At 38.5% G+C, this 25,051-nt stretch overlaps 1 protein-coding gene and 1 long non-coding RNA gene across 3 annotated transcripts; one reads left to right on the forward strand and one right to left on the reverse strand.

Moving 5' to 3' along the window:
• Window positions 1-180: 180 nt before the first annotated feature.
• On the reverse strand, window positions 181-21,828 carry LOC124950060 (zinc finger protein ZIC 1-like). Of its 2 annotated transcripts, none has more exons than XM_047496216.1 (4): window positions 21,255-21,828; window positions 4,654-5,043; window positions 1,719-1,862; window positions 181-1,637 (listed from the first exon to the last, which is right to left on the reverse strand). In XM_047496216.1, the coding sequence occupies exons 2-4, from the start codon at window positions 5,040-5,042 to the stop codon at window positions 380-382; spliced, it is 1,791 nt and encodes a 596-aa protein (XP_047352172.1). In that variant the 5' UTR covers window position 5,043; window positions 21,255-21,828; the 3' UTR covers window positions 181-379. The 2 variants fall into 2 exon arrangements, with proteins under 2 accessions (XP_047352172.1, XP_047352171.1); XM_047496215.1 differs by lacking the exon at window positions 21,255-21,828 and adding an exon at window positions 5,336-6,323 and having other exon boundaries at window positions 4,654-5,203.
• Window positions 14,323-15,052, forward strand: LOC124950064. Its single transcript, XR_007101249.1, has 2 exons — window positions 14,323-14,423; window positions 14,496-15,052. It is a non-coding gene; the product is annotated as an uncharacterized LOC124950064 (long non-coding RNA).
• Window positions 21,829-25,051: the final 3,223 nt, after the last annotated feature.

The raw sequence follows: 25,051 nt of genomic DNA on the forward strand, positions 1-25,051 counted from the left end.
TATTGATATTATGCACACACAATTAATGGCGCATAAACGCCGGATTATACGTAGAAAATTGTCAACACTTAATTTTTATATAGTATCGTAATATACATACATACATACATACATATATATATATATATATATATATATATACATATATATATATATATATATATATATATATATATAAATTATATATATGTATATATAATTTGAGACAAAGTACATTTTTCGTCTATCAAAATTGTCTTTCGATATTGGTCAATTTCAAATGGATTAACACTTGGGAATACACATACATATATATACGTTACAATTTGATGGCCTATTAAGGGAGAAATTAAGATAAGTCTTTTGATAATTTTTGTAGAAATTTCCTTTAGATACACCATTACTTGTTGACTGTTAGGTCCAATGGAAGATCTTGTTCTATTTCGGTGATATTCTCATTTTTGACTCTAAGATCTTGCCCGCAGGTATTGGTATTGTCGATGATATTGCTCCACATATTTTGCAAACCATATTGCAGATCCACCGAACCAAGGAGATGTCGAAAGAGAGGATTTTGCGATTTGAGAATAAGATCCGAAAGTATTTTGGTTTTTTCTAGGATATTGTCGTTGTTGTGAACGCAACATTTGTGATGGCAGCAGCACTCCACCATGTCTTTTTTGGTCTCCTCCTTCGTTACCTTTTGCTCGATCACTTCCATCTTAACGTCTTCGGCCCGTTTTATCACAGAGTTTCTTATAGTATCGCAACCGACGATTGAATTGCTCTCCTTCTTGCAGGGCGCACTGTTCACGATGGAATCGATATTTCTATAATCAACAGTGCTTATTTTGCTTTGACATTCGATAGGTTCTTCGGTGGCTTTGATCGGTGTCGATTGCATTCCGATTCTTATTGGCAACGCGTCTGGAACGTGTCCTGGACTGGTACGAGGGGACATCACGGATCCCTTTATAATCGTATTACCAGCCGTATTTCCGTAGATCGGATTCACTTGAATTCTATCCGGTATTATGTAACTGTCGTCATAAATCTTGGAATAAATTTTTACTTCCTGTCCGTATGAATTTTGCACCAATTCCTGTTCCTTCCGTTGATCTTGCAGATTGTAGATATTGTTCCATTCGACAAAATTTTTCTGCTCCTCGAAGCTATTGCTCGCCTTTGGGCTCGAGCAAGAGGTATTGCTGCTCTCGATACTGGAGTCTTTCTTGTCAGACTCGGAATGGGTGGTACTGCTTTGCTTTTCAGGTGACGTAGCGTCGAATCTCGTTTTATCCTGTAAACTATTTTCATCGAAATTCTTCTCCTGCACTTTGTCATTGTTGTTCACGTAGTGCCTGTAAGTTTTCACATGCTTTCTCAGGGACGAAGGATCCGTGTACCTTTTTGGACATCCCGGGACTTTACAACAGTACGGTTTATCGACGGCATGGGTTCTGGTATGTTTGAATCTGTCCGAGGAATTAGAATAGGCCTTATTGCAACCTTCGACAGGACACACGTACGGTCGTTCGCCAGTATGGGATCTAGCATGAATCTTTAGGTTCTCCGCCCTGCTGAAGCTCTTGTCGCATTGAAAACAATGATGTGGCTTCTCGTTCGTATGCGTACGGACGTGGACCAACATCTTGTACCTGATCAGAAAGAATAACAATTATATTTTCTTCCTTAATGGCCAATTAATTCGCTAATAAGTTGGAAAAAAATGTCTTTACCTGGCATTAAATCCACGTTCACCTCTCGCACATCCTTCCCATCCGCAGTAAAACAATCCTCGAGCACCAGGCGCTGCATGCAGTCTCGCGACATGTCCAGCAAGTTGTTCCAATGACGTAAACCATCGGCCACAATTTTGCCATCTGTAAGAAGAATCCCATTAATTCCTAACGTATAGATTTATATATATATATATCTTTTATCTATTCTTATGCGATATCATACGATTATTTTCTCTGAATGAATGAGTAATCTTACTTTCACGAGCATGACTTATCAATGACTTGACCTTTTAAAGACACAATTTTGCAAGAATAGAAACGCATTTGTTTCGATCATAATTATAACTCGCGTCTCCGAGGAAGCAAAAGTCGAAATCATTTTGCATCGGTATTGTATCTCTTTGCGCCTTAACAATGTGTCTATATATAAGGACGATATCGGGATGATCGGATGTAATATAAATATGCATAGATCGGGCTTGGATGTGCGTACGTCGAAATTATCGTCGTACGATTTGCGTCATAAATATCCGCCACGAATCGTACGGACAATTGATATCAATTCCGACCACTTTGCGATTGGCGTCATTTGACACTAGTTTATCTGTCGGTCGTCCTAAGTTTTTATCTCTTTTTCTCTAGCAGTCCACTGACTTCGTATCCCGTTAATCGGATACGTGCAGCAGGGGGTCGTAGATCAAGATGCCTTCAAGGAAAATACTCTTACGTTGGCGATCGAGAGTAGAAGACTTAGGATTTTTGTGTGTTACTAGTAAAGAATTCTTTGAGATCGATATGTTGAACGATTCTCTCTACAAGTTGAAACGATTCCACCCTCCCTCTCAGAACGATCTCTCTTATGAGATATCCTCTGACTTGATCGAATCGTCATTGACGCAAATCCATCTGTATCTTTTAATTTACAATAGAGCGATAGCGTCTCTGTTCCCGACGATAAGACTTTGAAGTTTTTACGTAATGGCCGCGTGCCAGGTACGGCGGAAAAACTTTCCTTCGATAGAAATTTACGTAAGTTCATCCTATTTCAAAATCTTTTATCGATGGCGAATAGATTCGCTGAAATTTCATAGAGAGAATTAAATGCATCCATTTGCATTTAAAAAGATTATTTTTAAAGAATATTCTTTCCTTTTTTTTTTTTTTTTTTTTTATCTTTAAATGATCATAGGATTTTACGTTTTGCTTTTGTTCGTACGTTAAATCATAAAGAAATATGTACATAAGTCAGACGTCACGTTCATGCTGCTAATCACTTTCGTTATTCCATCAAGAGAGCATCATCCATTTTTTCACGCTGACGTGAGATCTTTCACGAATATTTTTATAAGTTGTACGAATTGATTAATGAAAATAATAATTAAGATGAAATAATAATCCCGAAATTAAATCATATTGAAATGACGATACAAGTTTTTCCCTTGATACTTGCCGCGTTTTTCTAGAATTTTCCCCTAGTATACTCACTAGAAATTATTTTATACGGACGTATTTTCCAACGTATTGAATGCGATCGTGAAATTCGAGGAAAATAAAAATTTGAAACTTCGTAAGTATCCTCGTGTTTTCCTTTTCCTTTAATTCTTTCACCTTGTGTTCGTGTTTACACATGAAAACAAAACTCGTCTAGACAAAACGTTTAGCTTTCCAAGTTTTACAGTCATCGAACTCGGACTAGCAGTGAGAATCTTTTCAAATCTGCTTAGAATATACTTCGAGGGATCTTTGATATCATCCAACTCTGAAGATACAGTAAACTAGTTGCAACCGGAATATGACGAGCGCACATGTACATTTTATACATGGACACGTGCGTATGTGCGCTAGAGTTGCGTATGAGTGAGATAAATGAAAATGTCGTTTCGAAAGCAAGAGAGAGAGAGAGAGAGAGAGAGAGAGAGAGAGAGGGAGAGAGAGAGAGAGGGAGGGGCAGGAACAACGGTTAGATAAAGAAGTTGAAATGTCCTCCTCATTTTTCAATAATATTCGAATTGATATATCACGTACGTAGAACAATCGAACCATTTTTACTGATCGAAGAGCAACTTGCAAGAACGTGATATTTTTTTTGTCAATCCTTTGGAAAGTGCAATAAACTCGATGTTTACAGATAAAACACACAAACTCACAGATGGCGCGAGAATATAACGTTTGTCATTCTGCCATTATCGTCGTAAAGTGTGTGCGTAGAAGAAGGATAAGAGAGGTAAAAAGAGGCTTCTACCGAGATTAGAACATTTGTTTTTACGCGATAAGGGGTATGCATAATCTTTAAGCTACTTGAAAAGATGTGGAAAAAAAAAAAGAAAGAAAAAAAAAACAGAAATGTCTTTAGATAATGTTTCGAAGAGAGAACGACTTATGAAAGGGGCGACTTTAGATAAAATCCCATCACCAAGTATCAGGAAATATTACGGAAAGCTAATACGTCATTAAAGAAGCCGAGCGAATGTCTCGAATGTCTTCGGTTTCTTTCTTTTGTTTTATTCTTCCTTTTATTTCTAGCAACACCCATTTTTTACTGGGTGTTATATTAGTAATCACGTTTTACGTTATACGTATGCTGAAACAGATTATTGACGCCATAGAATAAGATCGCGAAGGAGAACATATTACAGAGAAAGATAAATTCGGCAAGGAATAATTCGCAGTGTAATTAAACATATTGAATGATTTATCAATACGTCCTAATCTAATAATTATAATATTGTATATTAGAGAAATTGTTTCAAGACGAATTAATCGTATGAAAAATGTGCATAGGAAATATATGTAGTTATCGTTTAATCTACGTTTAATTGTTAATCTACGATAACGTGTCATCGTCTTATTCGCTATAAAATTTCGCTATAAAAAGAAACATTTCATAGGCAAGTTCATTGAGGTAGATAGAGAGCATTGATAATATTCTCACCTGCATTTGAGTTGGGCATTTTCACCCCTCCGAACGGAACCTAGCTCGAGACTAGAACTGGAAGCGTCGGAGTCGCTGTGGGCAGGACTCGGCGGTCCTCCGTTTCCGAGTCCAGCAGGAGAGGATACACCGAGGCCGACCAGAGCGACGCTCGGAGAGTTTCCCAGTTCCTCCTCGGCCGGCATCCTTCGAGGCCAAACCGGAAGGTCTAGCGATCCTTGGCGTTGCTGGTGGAGCTGGTGATGCTGGTGTTGCTGGTGTTGCTGGCCCAAGCCCCCGTAGTAGCTCGAGTTGGAGTAACCGGAAACCGGGTTGTAAAAACCCGGGATCGCTCCTAGCAGGGTGCCAGGATAACGAGCGGCACCGTAGGGACCAACGTGGCTTGGCATTCTGCCCGGAACGTAAACGATCATTTTTTTTTTTTTCCCCCCCCTTTCCCCTTTTTCCCCTTTGCTGCCTTTTAAAGAAGAACCTCGTCGGGTCTACCAAAGACGTGCAGATTTCGGTTTTAATTGCTGCTTCGATCGAAGATCTCTTTCGGATGCTTGTCCTTCGGTAAAAAATCCAACTTAGTTATTCCTCTTTCTCTTTCTTTTTCCTAACTTCAATTCCGATTGCCTTCTAAGGGCAAAAACCTGAGCTAGCTTTAATGTACAAGATTTAATCCTAAATGAGATGGTACCTGGAAAGTAAGTACCAGCCTGCAATCCTTTCCCCTTTTTCGTTTCAGGACTAATTACGAAGCATTCTCCTTCTCGACGAGCTAATTAGATCGATATTATTCCCCGTTCCTTCGAAAAATTTGTCTCGGATCTACGCCAACGGAATTGCTTCCTTATGTCCTACGGTCTAATCGTCGAGGAAGTCGTATACTTCCATCGAACGCGAAGATTACAAGACTTTCCAGGTCTTGTTGATTATCGAGAACCCTTGAATCCTGAATCCTTGATTTCTGAGCTGACCGTAGGAACGCAAAGTCGTTGCCGGCATAAAATACATAAAACACACGCACTCGCCACTCTTTCTCAGCCCTTCGCAACCCCCTTTTTTTAGCACTTAGTCCGAGTCCGTATCGTCAGATGTATTTGAACCGGTTCGACTTGAGTATACGGTAGCTCAGGAATTGTTTGCTGTATTCGATCGAGAACATAACGATGCTGGAGGCTGACGGTCGATCGGTTAGACGTAGCCGTGGCACTCGCGCGAATATTCTCGTCTCGTTAATAATCGAATGTATTACGATATTTTCGTCCGATTGATATTTCGACCTATACACGTGATTCCTCCTTTATCTCCCTTTCCGTTTAATTAAATAAAAGATTATAAAGATATTCGATCGGGTTCACCGAATCCAATCGGTGCTAAAACAGCGAGACTTTCATCTTTTTATTTTCACTATTTATATTCGATCGTTCTTCTCTTGTTCTTCTTCGTCCGAGAAAACGACTGGGACGTTTAAATGCAATCGTTCGATATCTTGCAGCTCTTATCGCACATATTTTTTCATTCGATCGAGCGTACGTAGAAACGGAGCGATCCTTTTATGAAAATAATTTTAACGCGTCGTATACGGAGAATGTATGAAAACTGATGCCATCGGAGAACCGAAGAAGCTTTATATATCGGCTAGCTATCGTCTTTGACGCCCCCACTTTCTGCCTCGCTCCCTCGTCGGCGACGAACGATAACACAGGCTCGCTTGAGAAAAGAAAGAGACAGCTGGTATCGTGAACTCATAGACGTCTCGGCTGAGACGAGACGGTGTCCGACGCCTCGCATGGACGAGACCGATCGTGCCGATCTTTCATTAGAGGTCGATCCAAATTCGATCGTCTTGAAGAAACTTGCTGATGAATGAGAATGACCGAAGATAGATAATTCTCGTTGAATTTTTTTCTCGAATCGAGATTATGATCCTAAACACTTATCGTCTCCCAACAAACGATCCTATCAACAGGGAACAATTGTTTTCTTCTTCTTTCTCGAGCAAAACGATTTTATCGAAATTTCGAATGGAGTCATACCGCCGTTAAGCCGTGATACACTTGGAACCCTGATAGCTTTAATTGGGACAAGGGGAACAAGCCAAAAATAATCGTTAGTCTGATCGTTTGTCTGTCTCTTTCGCAATACCAATCTTTCCTAAAGTTATTTATCGGAAAGGTACTTGAAAGAAAGAGATTTGACAAATCAATTTTCTCTGAAGTACGTGGTGTCTATCGATAGGATGAATAGAACGACGAGCATATAAATTTTAACTTATATGTAATTGTACTTATCATTATTATCATCGAGTTGTTATTTTTAGACCAGAACAACGATATCATTGCGATTAGTATGTAAGAGTAGCAGTAGGACCGGTTCGACGGGTCCATGCGATAAATCGGTCCGACGTGTGTTTGGAAAGACGTTACGAGAGTAGATCGAGGTTACGACCTCTTGGAGGCTCTCGAGGTCCTATGTTCTACGGAGTTTTGCCTGGAAGCAAGTAATAATGGTAATTTATAAATCAGTCTGTAGGGATTCGCGATGCTCCTGGGAGGATCGACGTCTCGATTGCTCCCAGCAATTATAAATAAAGGTTTTTTCTGAGAAAGGGAGATGTTACGTTCACTCTCTCCCTCTCTCTCTCTCTCATCTCCCACACGGTATCACGATCCATCACAAATTTCTTTGCATCCCTACTCTTCCCTTTTATCCATCCTTCCTTCTTTAACGTCCCAATGATATGAGCGAACGAGAGAGAGAGAGAGAGAGAGAGAGAGAGAGAAGGAGCAAAGTTCTGTTTGTTGCTCGTCCGCTATCATTCCGTTGTACTTTTGTATTCATACGATAACGAATACGTTTTACGAAGATCGACGATATCATGAAAAGGAGCACGCAATTTGCCCTACGGCTTTGTCCCTGAGACAGAGTCTCGATCTTCAAGGCCTCGCATTTTCGTATTTTATTCAGGAAGTTCGAAAAGATCGAAAGACGAAAACCGAAAAACCTTCGGGAAAATCGAACGTGTTCGTTTTATTTTATTTTTATCTCAATTCTTCTTATCGCGTCGTGAAAAAGAAAAGGAAGTTTTATAGCGAATTAATTCGTTTTTGAAAGAAAAAGTCTACGCCAAGCTGCAATTCTCGATATTAACTCACGCAAAGAAGAGTAAATATTTGAAATGAGATTTTGGTCGTTATTCTTCATCAAGTTTAGAATATATTTATAAAGGATGAGAAAAGGGCGAAGGTCACGCAAAGAATTTTGGAAATTCGCACAATCTCGACCCCTCATGTATTCTATCGAATCTTATCGCTATCGATTTCTCTCTGTTCGAGGAAAAATCCATAAAAGAGAATCATTACGTAATACGATTCGTATTATTTACGAACCATTAGCCGCAAGAATGCGTTAGAGATCTTTCGAAATTTTGTCGACGAGATTGATATCACAACTGGAGAATCGTCTTATCTATATCGGATCTATTTTTTTGTGTTATATTTTGTTTTCATAAATGTCAATTTATTTAGAAACATGATAATCCTCATTTTTATCGCGAAAGAAAAAATATTCATTCGATGATCGATCTGTCTCGATTCAAATACGATCGTATCGATATATTATGATATCGACGCCGACCTTTATCGATATTAATATCTCTGAATTAGGAAGAAAGATAGAAAAAATAAAATAAAAGTGCGCATCAATTGATTCACTTTGCCTCTCAGTAAAGAGAACGAAAGTTATTTGTATCTGAAGTGGTCCAAGAACAGTATCCTTGAAATTATTCACTTGCTTCGAAGACACACGAAGCTGTCGCGTGACACATTGCTTCTCGGCTTCGTAAAAGTCAACAAACAATGATCGGTCGTCCATTCGAACGTCACGACTGTTAGGTACAAACGTCTATGTTCGATCGTGAGTAAGACTACGTTAATTGGAAGAGAGAGAGAGAGAGAAAAATAGATAGTTGTGTTGGAAGACATTTGAAGACGTCAAAGATGCGCAACGACCATTCCAGTTACCTCCCATTCGATTTTCTCTAATCGATCTTTTCCATCGAAATTCTTTTTTCTAAGACCGCACGACGTCTGCCCGATCAAAATACAATTAGCTGTCTTTCTTTCTCTAATAATTCTGTTTATCATTTTACTGGACGAGTTAACATAGAAATAGAATAGAATAGTTTGGTCACAAGATAATTATTTTTCTTTTCAAACGCCGAAATACTTAATAATACATTTTTTTATATATATTTTATCATGATGTATATATTTTTATTCGGTTATTAGGGACAAACGATGGAACAATTTTTCTTTTTTCTAATAGTAAGAGTCATATTTGTAAAATCTTCAATATCTAATCATATTGAGATTCAAATAAGGTCTTTTGGTAATAAATATGTGGAATTCCTTCGTAAAATGATGGAGAGATGATGAATAAGAATGAAAAATCTTTCCTACGTAATGCACTTTGCTCGATAGATTATTTCTAGATCAGCGAATCGAGCAGATCGAAAGAGAAGGAAACCACAGTAACGTACAATATATGTATATTTTTCATAGATAACAACGTATATGTTTTTTTGTACATACGTATGTTGTTCGTATTTGTTTTACGTCTGTGACATACTTTGCATAAATCGCAGCTATCTTACATGCGTATGCAAACACGCACACAGAAATACATACGCATTCATATACATTTATATGTGTATATATATATATATATATAAAATATATATGTTTATTGTATACTGTATATACGGGTACATATGTATTATAATGTGTACAGAAGTACATACGCTCTTACGGAGAAATTTATCGATCAAATCTTTATTACTTTCGAATTAATCGAACGAGATCGAACGATATCACAGACAAAAATATCGTACTTTTACGACTTCTTATTCGGAGTGCTAACGAGTAAGCGACAATCTAATCTCGTTGACTTCGTTCGTTCGTTCGTTCGTTCGTTCGTTCATTCGATCTACCAACGCAACGTGGTAAACAAGGCGGAACGACAGGTAATCAAGATACACCTGTTGCTATCATTCTCAGTGATTCTCAAGTTTTCTAGTAAAATTTTATTGAATTCATTAAGGAATTATATCGTTTAATTGTTGTTAATGATGTTTAAAGGTTTTGCCATTTGTAATCGAACGTCATGACGGTAACGCCCTCGGCGAAGCCGTGGCGAATTCAAGATCATTAAAAGCATAAAAAAGAAAAAGATGTTTACGCACGAGAAGAGAGAATGTTTGTCAGAAGCACCGCGATCATTCTTCGAAGAGAACTTATCATGGAGTTATCGCTATAACACTTCGATAACACCATCGGGGGGGTCGTCTTGCATTAGCCCAAATGAGATAACTGGGTAAACATGAATTTAACGACCTCCGTTTTCTCTTCTTTTTTTTTTTTTTTTCTTTTTACTTCTTTTCTTCTTCTTCGAAATTATCATATGATTTCTACATCTGTATATTCGTGGTTATCCTGAATGCTTATAAGAATTATTCGAATTATGTAACAAAGTGGATAACCTTTTTTTCTTTCCTTTTTTTTGTATCACTCAAGATTATAACTACATGCGAAAACACGCTCGTTAAATTCGGAGAATGAAAATCGAGTCACAATTATCCATGAGGCTGTCGAATGAAAAAAAAAAAAAAAAAAAAATAAAAAAAAAAAAAATAAAAAAATAAATAAATAAAAAGAAAAAAAGTAGAAGAGAGAAGGGGTGAGATTTTTTTACGACGACACGGCAGATGCCAGACGACAGATAGACGTTAATAAATGGAGGATGGCTCGAGGAACGCGAACGCCTTTGTCTCTAGATCTGAACTTGGGATATGATCTGGAGACACGATGCGTGTAACCCTGCCTTTCCCGTAAACGATCGTATCTTTACGATCTCGATTTAAAAGATGAAAAAAAGTAACAAAAGAATAAAAAACGATTAAGAATCTCTTTCGCGGACCTTATGGACCCCTCTCACTAACTAATTCGGTTTTTCATAATCGATCGTAAAATCATTCCCGTGATAGATTTTATCTCACATTGGTGCCCATAGTAATAAAGGGATGATTAAAAAATACTAATTAAAGATTTGAGCCACGAAAAGATGTTCATTATTTATCTGGGTTCAGTAAAAAAGCGAGTGTACCCCCAACGTCTTTACCTGAACGTATTAATGAATATGGTACACCGTTTCTACCTTCTCTCTCTCTCTCTCTCTCTCTCTCTCTCTCTCTCTCGTTCTTTTCTTTAGATTCTCTCCTTTCTCCGGTTCCCACCCTTCATCTCGCATGACACCCCACGGACCGAACTGCCGTTGTCGGCGTTCTTTGATCTCGAGGATCGCGGCGAACAGGTAGAAGAGAGTCCAAGGAAAGGATACAAAGAAACAGAGAGGAAGAGAGAGAGAGAGAGAGAGAGAGAGGGAGAGAAGAGTAGTAGAAGGTGGAAAAAGATAGAGAGCGTGGGAGAAGGAGATCCTACAAAGCAACAGCCAATTGGATGGCTTGCTCGGGCTCTAAACTCGAGAAAATATGTTCGGAGTTTTTAGATTGAGATCTGACAGAGATAGCGCCATATTCTTTCTCTTTTTTTTCTCTCACTCATTCTTTTGCTTTCTCTCTTCTACAAGTTTTACTTCTCTTCTCTTCCACCATCTTTAGATCGTTCATTTAGATTTGATTCCAGTATTCTGTGATATCCCTTCGTAACTTGTCGAGAATTTTTTGACTGAACAGAGAGAGAGAGAGAGAGAGAGAGAGAGAGAAGATTCTTGACGTTTCGGTAGCTCTTATACCTTTTATAGGTTATCTATTGACACTGAGAGGAACGACTTGGAAAAAGATGAAATTTTTTTGGTAAACCGTGGTAAGACGTTCAATTACTAGCAACATCTCTTGTAATATTAATGCTTTGATAGAAATATATAACGCTTGTTGTTAAATAACGTAATTCCGAGTTTTTATTTTGTTGATTAAAATGAACATGGATGATTTTAAGTCAACTAGAAAGTATCTATAAATTGATACAAGCTTGAGTTATATTTCATATGGAAAAATTGTTCTAAATTTATTTTGAAATTAAAATACGGTAATTATACATAAAAATCGGTACGATCACGCAATAATGTATTATCATAGAGCTGCAGATAGAAATATTCGTTAATAAAATTAATCAAAATTAAAGATAATTAGAAAATAAGCATATTTTGCTTCTAGTTATCGATAACAATGGACGGCTTATCGAGTTTCCATCGCAAAACAATTTTTTATTCTTATTTCAAGGAAATCATCGTGATGCTTGTTCTGTTCTCAAATACCGCGTCGAAGGAAAATTGAGATCTCGAAACCGCACCGGTTGAAGTTCTTTTCATTGATGTCGCACAAGAGAAAAGAAATATATAGATCGCGTGGCACTTAGCATGTGGTTCTCATTATAAAAATACCCTGAGAAAAGGGTTGTACACGTAAGATCCTTCTTTCTCCTTTCCCTCCACTCTTTTCTCTCTACTCGTTCTCGTACACGCAGCGGGGGTTGAAATTCCCGCGCTCGCTGCCGTCCTCAGTGTACTTTTTATTTGGTTGCACCGTTGGTGGTCTAACGACGAGTGTCTGCTCTTTTTTTCCCCCCCCCCCTTCTTTCTCCTCTCTTCTCAAGATCTTTGAATCTACTAGAAAGCTGCGATTTCGAATTTCGAGTGTCGTGAGAATGAACGTTTCCGTACTTTGTCAAGTTTATGTTCTTTCTTTTTGCCGATTGGAGATTTAAAAAAGCGTCGCTTTTGTTCCAAGATCTATCGACATGAACTTCCATTTGGAACAACCGATTGTGCTGACTAGGTAAAATTAATTCTTCACTACCGATCTTCAAGAACATGCATCAGCAGCAACGGCTAACAGCCTTAGGCCTATCGATGATGCACGCAACGTCTCGTGAGACTCGATGATTCTTCTTACTTACTTACTTCATCGTTCGGACATCATCGATACATTTTAAAGCTCCACTTTATTTGCATGGATCGTAAATGAGTCATGTAAATATATTTTCCTATGCATAATTAATTATCTCTATTTATATATGTATATCTTTATATATCCATTAGCCGAGTATTATCAGGATTGAAATGATGAAAACCATAAGTATAGAAACGAAAGAGCTGAAATGGAACGATCTTAGGATTTAATTGATCGTCTTTAAGGAACGACCTTGAATGGTACTAGACTACATATGAAAGTCCGAAGACGTTGTTTTCTTTAAAACTATAGTCTGATTAATTGCATTTAGTCTCAAATATTAATACCATAATGGCGTAACTCCTTCGCCATCGTACATATATACCTAAATATTATACATTTCTACTTTCTTTCTTACTATTTTCTACGTTCCTGTATTTCTATCTATGTATACGCGCGCGTGTGTGTGTGTGTGTGTGTGTGTGTGTGTGTGTGTTTGTGTGTGACGCGTATTAAGAACGGGACAGAGGATGGCTACCGGTCGCAGCAGGAGAGCACGGCGGGGGTCCTCTACCTCTGTGCCGCTCGAACCTTGCTACCGAGAAAGAAGTGAACTTTCGTCTCTCTACTCTTCTCTCTCTCTCTCTCTCTCTCTCTCTCTCTCTCTCTCTCTCTCTCTCTCTTCCTTTTCTTCTCCTCCTTCCTCCTCTTCTTCTTCCTCTTCTTCTTCTTCTTCTTCTTTCCTCCTTCGTCTTATCCTCCCTCATCTCCAATCCTTCTTTCCTCCTTCTCTTAAGACCTTTCCCGCGTCGGCGGACAGTACGCCGCTACCGTCTGCTGATTCGTCGATCCGCTGCGGTCACGTGACCAGTTTATAAGCAGCGTGCCGCGCATGCCGCATCACTCTCACGACGCGCCTTGTCCCGACGGACGTACTTCCTTTTTTTATCCTCTTTTTCTTCTCCTTCTTTTCTTTTTTTCTTTTTACAAAAGTTTAATAGTTATTTTAATTTTTCTTTTTTTCTTTTTTTTTTTTATCCCGTGGAAATTCTTCTTCCATTAAGTTTGTACATTTTCTGTAAAAAAAAGTTTTCACGCTTATCTGTTCTTTTTATAACTAGTTACATCGCAGAGATTCTTATTTTATTAAATCTCTTTATATCAACGTTTTATAAATGTTTGCAAGCAAAAGTGTATGTAAAGATTATCGATATCATTTATTATTATTGACATTTTAGTAGATCGATCGTTTGGAATATGTAAAAGAAAATCATTATTATACTTGTTTGATGCTTTGTTCCTTCGGTAGGTGTTAACTTGCTCACATTAACTCTTATTGCCACATTAACTGAAAATATTGCTAAAGATAATCAACGAAATGATCCAGTATAATTATTGTAATTTTCTGGCATCCTTAACGCAAACTTATTTTGTAATGCAAAGTAGCAAAGAATTCTCTTTTATAAACGCGCTTGTGTAACTTCGAACAACATGGGGAGAGTAGAGTAAGAGAGAAGAAGAGTAGAAAAGGGTGGACGAGAAAAGAAAAAGAAGAGAAGAGCCCCAAGACGGGAGGTTTTAATCTCTGATTCCGAAAATCAGCGTAATGTATTCCTCCCCGAGGGGTCCTCTTAGCTTAGAAGAAAAAGAAGAGGAAGAAGAAGAGGAGGAGGAGGAGGAGGAGGAGGAGGAGGAGGAGGAGGAGGAGGATGAGGAGAAGAAGAAGGAGTTGGTGGAGGAGAAGGAGGAGAAAGAAAAAGAAGAAGGGATAGGCTCACGCAACCTATAATTTCAACGCGAACGGACTAAGTCGTCGGTAATATGGGAACCCAACGTTCGTATGACGGCTCATTTCCATAATTCGTTCTTTAAGCATCATTTTTAATAGGCCCATGGCGCCGTAACTACGAGACTGAACCTCTCTTCCAACATGATGTGCTGATCTTGATGTCTCTTCGACGAGCAACAAATATCGTTCGAGAATCGATCGAGCTTCTGTTATATCTACCGCTTGCTTCAACGTTTAACAACTTCATCTCCATGGGTATTCCTTGAAGTTCTCGTCATGTGAAATATATCAAAGATGGATCCTGTGTCACTCAGAAAGAGAAAAGTGTGGAATCTTCACCTTGGAAAGAATTTTAGCGAGATGAGTTTAGCCGACTATACGTGAGGTCAAAAATAAACAAGATCAATGCACGACCAACCTGATATTTTTCGTCTGTCTCGTCGTCAAACAAAGTATTTGGTATTCATTGGTTAGGTCTATGTATCCTTCGAAAAGCCAGAGCAGACTTTTGACCAACGTGTACCCACCCTTCGCACGTTTTCTTCCCTTCTGATAAAACGAATGCGACTTGCAATGCCGGTAAAGAAAATATTTGCGGACTTTTCCTCGTTGTTTGCTTGCCTTGCAACCTTCAGAAATGTCCAAAGTCTACTATACGAGGTATTTCCTATATACCTGTGGTATATTTGGGGGATGATACTATACTATATCTAGTGTGTTATTTTATCGGGGGGAAAAAAAAAAAAAAAAAAAAAAAGAAAAAAAAAAGAAAAGATAAAATTCATCTGAACATTTTCCGATATTTGCCTAGTCTTGTAAAGGTTAAATATAGTTAAAAATAATTGAAAAGTACGTAATTATATACAATTGGATAATTTTTTTATTCGATCACTATATAAGATAAGACTTATAAGAAAGTTGGAACTCGATATTAGAAATGCTAAAATTCGAATTTCTTATGAAAATATTTTTTTGTATAAAACATATCTACTTAAGAAACAACCCCATACGTGCAAGAAAGTTTCGATTATTTATAGGAATGTTGAATTTGGAGTGGTCAAATAATCATTCGTCCATATGGGAGAACGAATGGCAGGGTGACCTTTCGAAGCAGCTCAACCCGCCTACGAAAACCGATAATTAATCACACATTTCACACCTTGGACTGGTCGCAAGGAAGAAAGAAAACGTTCGAGCGGGAGCATAAAAAACTCCTCCGTTGCTTTCTAGTCCTGTTGAAGGAGAATCTCGGATGAATAGAAGCTGAAAGATGGAAAGAGAGAAGCTCGAAGGAGAAAAAGAAAGAGAGAGAGAGAGAGAGAGAGAGAGAGAGAGAGAGAGAGAGAGAGAGAGAGGGCAACACCCATGGAAGCACCGTTGAACTTTGGTGTCGGTGAAACGAATCGCTAAACTGCGCTGCATTGACAAATGATTCGAACGGAACGTTCGACCTCCCACATCGTTTCACCGCATTCTCTGAGGATTTTCTACAACCTACGTAACATCCTTTTCTTCTCCATCTTCCCTCTCTCTTTCTCTTTCTTTAGAACAACTTACATCGAGTTCCATAACGTTGAACCTATTAAAAACAGCTTTGTGATATCCAAGAGAGTTGTTGGCCCTTTGAAAATTAGCCTCGAAGAAGGGTGAGGAAGAAGGATCGTTGAATCTTTCGCGAAACGAAGAGGAAGTGGGAAAGTTAGGGAGACCTCGGGGGGTCCACCATGAAAGCGGTATCCCTTACGTAGTCTCTTGTTCTGAAGGTTCTGCTCATGGTGTTTGCACGTGGAAGAGAAAGAAGAGAACGAAAAAAAGGAAGGAAAGAAAAGAGAAAAAGAAATTGAGCTCCTTGACGCTTATACTGCTTCACGTGGGACGGGCATAGTACGACGTAAAGACACCATGGCATACCACACACAAGGCGACACCTCGACGCTCCACGTTGACCGAGGACTCTGGTAGGACCACACACGAAGGATCACCTCCCTTCTCCCCGTCTTTCTCTCCCTCCCCCTCTCTCTTTTTCAAATGACTCCCGCTCGCAACACATGTCCGTAGGGTCCTTCTCCTTCTCGCTCTCTCTCTCTCTCTCTCTCTCTCTCTCTCCCCCCCTCTCTCTCTCTCTCTCTCTCTCTCTTCTTTCCTTCTTTTTCACAAAAATAAAAAAGAAAAAACCGAGCAAAGTCACTTAACCGTGCGGGCCATTAACCATACTCGAAAAGCAGCCTCAAAAACGCGATCCTCCGAGAACCTCGATACCCTCCTCATGAAATCAATCTCGAGATACCTATGTATCTTGTCATGCGTGCTCGAGTTACATTACATAGTTTATATAATAATACGTTCTATATGTCTCTCCCTCGATGGGCATCGATACTTCATTTTTGATATTCTCGTTTTGGATTAAATTTCCGTGAATCTTTCGACAATTTTTACGTGAATATTTCAATATTTTTGTTTTCTTTTTTTTTTTTTTTCCATTTGATTTCACTTTCAATAAATCCCCAAACAATTACTATAAACCTTTGGAATATTATGAAACTGTCAAATCTTTGGAAACGATAGTGGGATATAATCTGATTTTTATAATTCCTGAAAAACGAGAAGGAGGAAAAAGAGTTCTACAAAGAATTGATCCGGCTCTTATGATATGACGAGAGATAGTATAAAAGAGAAAAAGGAGAATTTGGCAAAGATCCTCGATGGTGAAGGATTTATGCGGGTTGAAGGAGCTCTCGCTTGGTGGCTGCTGTGTTGCTGCCTGGCAGGGGGTTTCCCGCATTGTTGCTAATTGTACGTATCTTGGATGGAAACACAGTCCTGGTGGTCCATTGTCCTTCTCTAGACACTGGACTGACTATCCACCATTGATGACGACGACAGAGAAAAAGATACCAGCAATGGAGACAACAACGAGACTCACCAGAGTCTCTTTTTGACCGAGGTTGACAAAGGGCTTCCTCCTCCTGATACCTCGAAATCTGTTTTTGCCGAAGAAAGAGAGGAAAAAGGTCGGCCAGCCAACCAAAACATTTCATTGTTCCGTTTATGGTCTGTTTTGGGTGCCCTTGCGACCCGTCGTGTAAACGCACCGAAGGTCACAGTCGAGTCCATTTCCTCAGTGCTCGTTCATTGCGAACGAAGTAGCAAAAAAATAACTATTAAAATGCAGGATGCATCGCGTGCAATCGAAATTCCATATCGGGACTACCGTTGTCATGATCATTGAAACGAAGGAAATATGGTAAAAAACGAGATGCGTAATCTACCGATCTTGTTCGAATTGTTGATCGAATAATGTTAGCGATATGGTCGTGTAGAGATATCGTGGTTGACAGTATTTCTTTTGATATAGACTGAGAGCGATGTCCAATCGTATTAAATGTAAATGTATGATTTTATTTCCAATTGATAGAGAACAATATTCGGAGAATAAATTAAAACTTTGTCAACTTTGTATCTAATGTCATGTCATATTGAAAAGACGAAATGGAGATTCGTAGTTAGGATTTACTCGGAACATGCTTGTCAACGCTTTTGAATTCGTTGCTATCGTTCATGGAAAAGAAACCGTTAAAGCATCGTCACTCCGAGCACGACTTTCCTCGAGAGCGGGATTAACCTGTACTCGTGTTCTCCTCTGCATTCCCACGTGGGACGTCGAAGGATGCGGGCCGAAAATATGCAAATTTATATTGCGTATCCCGGGACGATTCCTCATTCTGCCCATTCGGGTGCTTTGCGAGAGACTCATGGGAGCCTGTTCCTGTCTTTTTATCTCTCCCTACTTTTCCTTACGGAGTCATTACCATACGTGACCATAAATGAAACCTGTCTCTTCGACTACCTAACAATGGTACAATCGTTCCTCTACAAAAGGGAGTGGGTCTTATACGTTCCTACGTGAGCATTCATATGCATCTTTTCGCATCTTTACTTTACGTTCAACCCCCACGTGTTGGTCCGTTATCCTACTCGTATCCATCAGAAGGAAGCAGGAGGACTCATAGCAACGGTCCTACCTCGGAATACCGGTTCCTCCTGTATCCTGATTCGGGACCTTTCGTCCTGTGAACATTCTCTCTCTCTCGCTCTCCTCTTCCTCAACGGTAAGTTCTATTGTTTAGAAAATATTGCGTTCAGCCCATGGAGGAATGACTTGGGGTACGTTGATCCAACGGTTGCTGAGCATAACTAGCTTCTACCAGAGTTTCGTATTTTACTTTGATTCGACCGGACTCCTCAAAATTCCCGTCCGGAACTGTTGGAAGCATTCGTTGAATATATATGCATAGGTATCATTGTGATAGACGGTAAAAAAGGAAGTGGATGAGATATGTTTGATCTTGAAAACACACCGGGCATTAGAGTAGATTCTAGTTGAATTGGACGTTGGACTATTACTTTCCACGCTAAACGTCATTTTTAAGACCTTCATGGACCTAAGAAAACTTGAAAAGAAAAATCTTTTACTTGAAATCTTAATCTAAATTTTACATATTTATCCTTTGTTGAGAAGTCCATTGTACGAAAACGGTCTTTCATACTGTTTTATGCTATATGGAATTATCGAATTCCAAAGATATGATTTAAAGAGAGGAAAAATATAAATTTCAAAAAGGATAAATTTTCAAGTAAACAATTTTCAGTAATAAGTCGATCTATTCGATCTTCCAAATCCAAACTTATCTACGAATGTTATATATATATATATATATATATATATATATATATAACTCGAACACAATACATTCGAATGAAATCGAAATATGTTGAATCACTATGAAGTATACTGATTTACCATTTTTAGCATCCTACAATATTTCTAGAATTCTGAATCGCATTTCTTATTTTCAATAATATTATCAATAAAAAAGAAGGACATAAGCGTGATTTTTGAATAAGAAGAAACAGGAAATGCTATCACACACGTACATTGATATTATTATAGTAGTCTACGTAAGTTGGATGTCAAAAGTAGTCTCATTTTTTCCTAAGTTGAAATACGAAAGAAATCGTTTGGGTAAGGAAAAGGGGAAGAAAGAACCTCCCACACATTCTAAAGCTATAGAGAGCTATAGATTTTTGCGCAATCCTATTCGGTAGAACCTACGGGTCACATTGTTGTTAGATCACGAACCGTGGGACGGGATGAAACATTCTGAGGACTACTACTATTACTACTACTCGATTCGGTAAGCTTTCCTTCCCTTCCTAAGGGTACCTGACCTGAGATAATCCCATCCTGGGACCATTAGGGCATTATTCTCCATGAACGTTGCTCCCCCCCCATGGACTTGGAAAATACCTCATAGAAGATATATACGCGTATGCTGGTATATGTGTATATGGGGCCTTACAAGTACCCCATTTCTCTCTCTCTCTCTCTCTCTCTCTCCCCCCTCTCTTTCTCTTTATTCTTTTCTCTATCCATCTTTTTCTTACTCATCGCCATAGCGGATCCGATGGTGTCAACGAAACTTTCTCACCCCCTAGTTTTCTCTCAACACGGGGGAAATACCATATCGTCCATGCTATTGCGTTGTTACCTTGAAAGGTAACAACGAATCGGAACAAACATGGTATATGTACCTATTGTAGAAACGAAACCTTTTGTACAGTTATATGTACATATACCACGTACGATGGAAAGTTCAGAATTTGTGGAAGATTCGAACTTTCTTTTAGGTCCTTTTTGAAATGTTTACAATTTTGTAAGCATAGTATATTACAATGCACGATATCTTTGTAATATTTTCTATATTTTTTATCGTATAGAAATAGATTAAAAATTTTACACGCGTCGAACTACTTTATTCTATGCCTATTCGAAAAGATTCCAATCCCGACGTAGAAAAATTTGACTAATTAATTTTGTGCTTAACGAGTCGGATAGCTATCAAGAGAGGAAGAAATAATACGGTTCCACTTAACGCGACTCTCTACTTCGGCTTTACCACCGTCACTTTTGACCATGGCAGTTCTCCTTCCTCGTGCTTATCGCAAAGGGGGGTCGTGGTCGCTGTCGATCTTCGTTAATTAAGGCAAGGGCATTCCCTTCTTTGGATTTCGTATCTGATTCATGCCGAAGGACGAAGAATACTTTCGAATTAATCATTGAAATTCATTTTCAATCATAACATTTAAACATTATGTATTACTATTTATATATCTTCGATCGAATTAAATATACGAGAGTCCTAAATTGCACGTCTTTGGTAAATTTTCTCAGAAACCTTTCTCGCAGGAACACGAGTTTAGAAAAAAAAAAAAAGAAAACAAATATAACTGGTCTCGATAGCTGTCGAAACCTTAGGCCAAGATCGATAGGTTCGGCTAAAGTTGTAGATCGCGATAAACCATGATATTTTTCGGCTTAACGGATCAAGGATAAAAGCAAAATAAAGGACACTAACGATGATGGTCGACGAATGACAGTTTCTTCGAGGAGACCGATTTCACAGTGTTATTTCAAGTGTATAGAGAGCGAAAGCGATTAGTCGAGGTTCTTTGGCCGGTTGATCAAGGCAAAGGACGCAAAATCGTCTTTCGATCGTCATCGATCTATTTCAAATTATTCATTAATTATTCGTTACCTCGAATATCTTGCCTCGTATTTTAAAACACGTTTATTATATACTTTTTTGTTACGTTGTCAAGATCATGCGAGACACGCACGCACACACGTACGGACGGGCACACAGAGCAAATCGATATCTCATCTCGGAAAGGTAAACACACTCGCGATACGAGGATAAATATTCGATAAATGCGAGAAAGGTTTCGTCAGTCTTCTTCTATGTCGTCATGTTTTTAACGTAAGAAAAACGTAAATTTGAAAGAAAAAATTCGACTCACCAATAGCCGACCATTTGATCTTTGAATTTCTCACTGTTATTTATTTCTGCCAAACGAATCCTTCGACGAAATCCGTTGGAGTCTCTCGTTGTCACCTTCACAAAAAGCAAACGAAACTCTTCCCTCCCTTCCTCCTTATCTGTTTTTTTTTTTTTTTATTTTTGCAAACCGAGGCGACAAAACGATTACAGCATCGTATTACTGAGAACTCGTACCGGTCACGATCGGTAATGGTATTCACCGTGTAGCAAACCACGTGGTCGCTCTTTGATCCTCGAATGAAACTCTATGTATACATATATATATATACATATATATACATATACATATACATATACATATATACGTATTGTTTTTTCGACCGAGTCGATATTGTTTAGTGGCGCACATGAGCTGGTAAAAAAATCGGTATGAAAAGAGAACAAATTTATGGAAGATGATAGAAAAGGATAGAAATAAAAGGAAGAAGAAGATGAAGAAAGATAAGGACAAAAAAAATAGTAGAAAAGAAAAAGGAGACACGTTGTAACGTCGTCGATATCTCCAAATGGAAGTACCGGTATCCAAGGAAGCTCGGTTTGAACTGAGAGCACGAAGAGGACCCTCGCGAGTCCCTGCCTCGGGTGTGGGTTTTCGGTTCGTTTTTCCCTTTTTTTCCGTCTCTTTCTCTTTCTCTCTCGCTCTCTTAGAAGCTCCCTCTCACTCAGTCCTTCCTCTTCCTTCTCCTCTTCTCTCTCTCTCTCTCTCTCTCTCTCTCTCTCTCTCTCTCTCTCTCTCTCTCTCTCTCTCTCTCTCTCTCTCTCTCTATCTCTCTTTCCCTCTCAGGGCCGAGAAGAGCAGCGTTTGCGGTCGTGGGCCCCCGGGGCCTCTGGAGGCGGTCGCTCGGAGGAAGGAGTGGGGACCCCTAACCTAACTTAACCCGGACGAAACACCACGTGACACCCTCAACCCTTACCCCCACTCCAACGTGAGCGTAACTTTGGATCGGAAGGTGCTTGTGCGTGAGTGTGCTACCGACGAACTCGCTCTTATCCATTCAATGCGTAAATGTATGCGCGCGAATGTATATATGTGTTCTGTAAAGGATCGTTGTTGATCATTAGATTTACTTTCGAAAGGATCGATGTAATAGAAATGGGTACCTATTGTTCATAAACATGAGCATTTAAAGACAAGGAGAAAAAGAAAGAGAAAGAAAGAGGAACAAAGAAGGAGGGAGAAAGAGAAAAAGATAGAGAATTATCTTTCGGTTACTTGCTTTTTCTGGTTTAATATATTTGTATGCGAGAGATAGGAAGCTCGCTCACGCATTCGGTCCTCGCCTTGAGGAAGGGATAAGAAAGCCTCGGGGACTCCCACAGGGCAACCTACACGATCGAGAAGGTACATCGTCGTCTTCCTGCATTCGAATGCACTTTCATTCTATGTATGTGAGAAAAAGAGAAAAAGAGTTGATCGTGAACGTACGTATGTACGTATGTATGCATGTATCCTTACACGGGTATGCATGTTTCTATATATATATATGCTTCTATATATGCATATATGTATGCATGTATGTATGAATGTGTTATAGAAGAACATAGGCGTGTTAAAAAGAGAGAGAAAGAAAAAAGGGAGAAAGAGAGAGAGAGAGAGAGAATCATCCTAATATACTCGGGAAGACGTAGGAAGCCCTGTTGTCGGTAGAGGCCCCCTGCTTCGAATGCGTTTCACTGCGATGCGTGCACCCTCGTATGCGTCAGCTCTCCTCCCGTACACACCTACATACATGCATATATAGATATACATATATATATATATATATGTGTGTGGGTGTGTATGTGTATTCCTCTGTGTGTGTATGTGTGTGAGAGAGAAAGAGACGACGCGCGAGAAACTACGATATGCTCCGCGTAAGATCGCCTTGGCTTCCTTTAGATTTAAGGTAGCTAAGAGAGAGAGAAAAAGAGAGAGAGAGAGAGAGAGAGAGAGAGAGAAGGAGTGTGGGGAAAAGAGAAAGATTTGTTGGTCGAGTTAAAATTAAATCGAGTTCTTTTAATTTCGCCGCCAGAAGGATCTCGCGCTCGCGCGTGCATTTCGTACCTGGAACGAATCTTCTCCGTTGGGAAGAGTGAAAAAAGGTTTTGGGACGAGAGGATCTTCTATATAAATCAAGAGCTTTTTGTTAACGAATTATTATCTGAATTATTCTTGGACAATACGTTATGAGAAGCGATTATAATAAACGTTTCTAACGTGAAAATATGAGTGTAAGAAATTAATCAATGAAGTTGATTAATTTGTGCGTTATTTTGTTAAATATCAGTTGTTTATTCTTATCAATCGCATATATATATATATATATATATATATATATATATATATTAGTACACGCGAATAATTGAACCTTCATCGTTCTACTATAATAGTAGAATTTTCGATGTCTATTATTACAAGATCATGAAATTTTAGGAATTTCTATCTAGTTGAGAAGGTGTCGTAGATTGTGAAGATAATTGTTTTAACGAAAGAAAAACTTTTTATAAAAATATTTAAATGTTTAATTTTTATTTACAAAACTGCATAAAGCTTTTTAGTTACCTAATACTTTGAAGTGGGTGGAGCAGAAAGATATGGCACTTGGATAGCGTTCTACAATTTCACGAGAACCACTGCAATAAATTGGGTTAATTACACGGCCAGAGACGCGTTACAATTGGTCGATGAACGGTCACGATCACGGTGGTCCCAATTAGGTTACTTGAGATGTCGAAAAAGGGCTCGATTTACTATCGTTCTTGGGACTATGACAAATCGATTGATCAATCATGATATCGTAGATCTCGATCTATGACATTTTTGAACGTCTTATGAAAAAATTTGATCTTCGAAAGAAAATTGTAGCTTCTAAAAAAAAAGACTGATCTTTATGCTTAAGTAAAAATAATATTCATAAATTACAGCAATGTAAAAATGTTAAATAATAATTGATTCAATGTTTACGATATTCAGAAGATATTTATATAGTGAATGATGAAGATGTGTCGATGTTTCTGCGTGCAACTCGATGCGTTTTGTCCGATAAAGGGATAGACAGTTCTGGCCAGGCCGAGTACGAAGACGGAAGACAAAAGCAGTTGTTATTAGCGAGCGAACGAGAAAATACGTACGATAATTAGGATGCTTAAAACGCTGCTTCTTTTATCATTTATTTTTTCTGTTCGTTATTTCGTTTACTTTGAAACTTTTGTATGATCAGTTTAATAAATTCACTTTATTTTATAATTTCTATATTTAGAAGAAGCATTATCGATAATAAATTTTCAAAACGTATTCCAATTTTATAGATACGAGCTAATATAAACACGTTACAACGAAATTATTATTTTCTTCTTTTAGTTTGCTTAACGTCAGAAAAATAAACGAATCATATTACTTCCCGGTAGGATTTACGCGAATTTGCATTTCGCGAGTCATATTGTGTGTTATCGAAGATAATCAAACGTAGGTTGTCTGAACAATACTAATAAAAATATATTTAATATAATTTGAAAAGCTTGCACTCTCTCTCCCTCTTTTAAAGTAATGGTATTAAACGTTTTATGCGGCATATGTTTGTGTATATGAAGAGTATTAATACAGGATATATATATAAACGTGGACACGTTTAATAACTGATTGCGAGAATTTCACAGGAATAATTTTTAAATATTTTTAATCCACATCGATCGATTAATATTAAAGATCTCGATTGGCGAGAAAAACACATGGCTGCTCGATCGAATTCATGCTTCCGTGGTTTTTTTCCGTCGATA

The sequence above is a fragment of the Vespa velutina genome, chromosome 6, assembly GCF_912470025.1.
Source record: "Vespa velutina chromosome 6, iVesVel2.1, whole genome shotgun sequence".
Taxonomy (NCBI): domain Eukaryota; kingdom Metazoa; phylum Arthropoda; class Insecta; order Hymenoptera; family Vespidae; genus Vespa; species Vespa velutina.

What these genes read in the sequence shown, in the direction of transcription:
- LOC124950060 (XM_047496215.1), bottom strand. Translation starts at nt 5,066, where the DNA reads ATGATCGTTTACGTTCCGGGCAGAATGCCAAGCCACGTTGGTCCCTAC. An exon ending in AATGCCCAACTCAAATGCAG is followed by an intron (nt 1,863 to 4,653) that starts GTGAGAATATTA and finishes TTCTTCTTACAG; the next exon opens with ATGGCAAAATTGTGGCCGAT. An exon ending in GAACGTGGATTTAATGCCAG is followed by an intron (nt 1,638 to 1,718) that starts GTAAAGACATTT and finishes CTTTCTGATCAG; the next exon opens with GTACAAGATGTTGGTCCACG.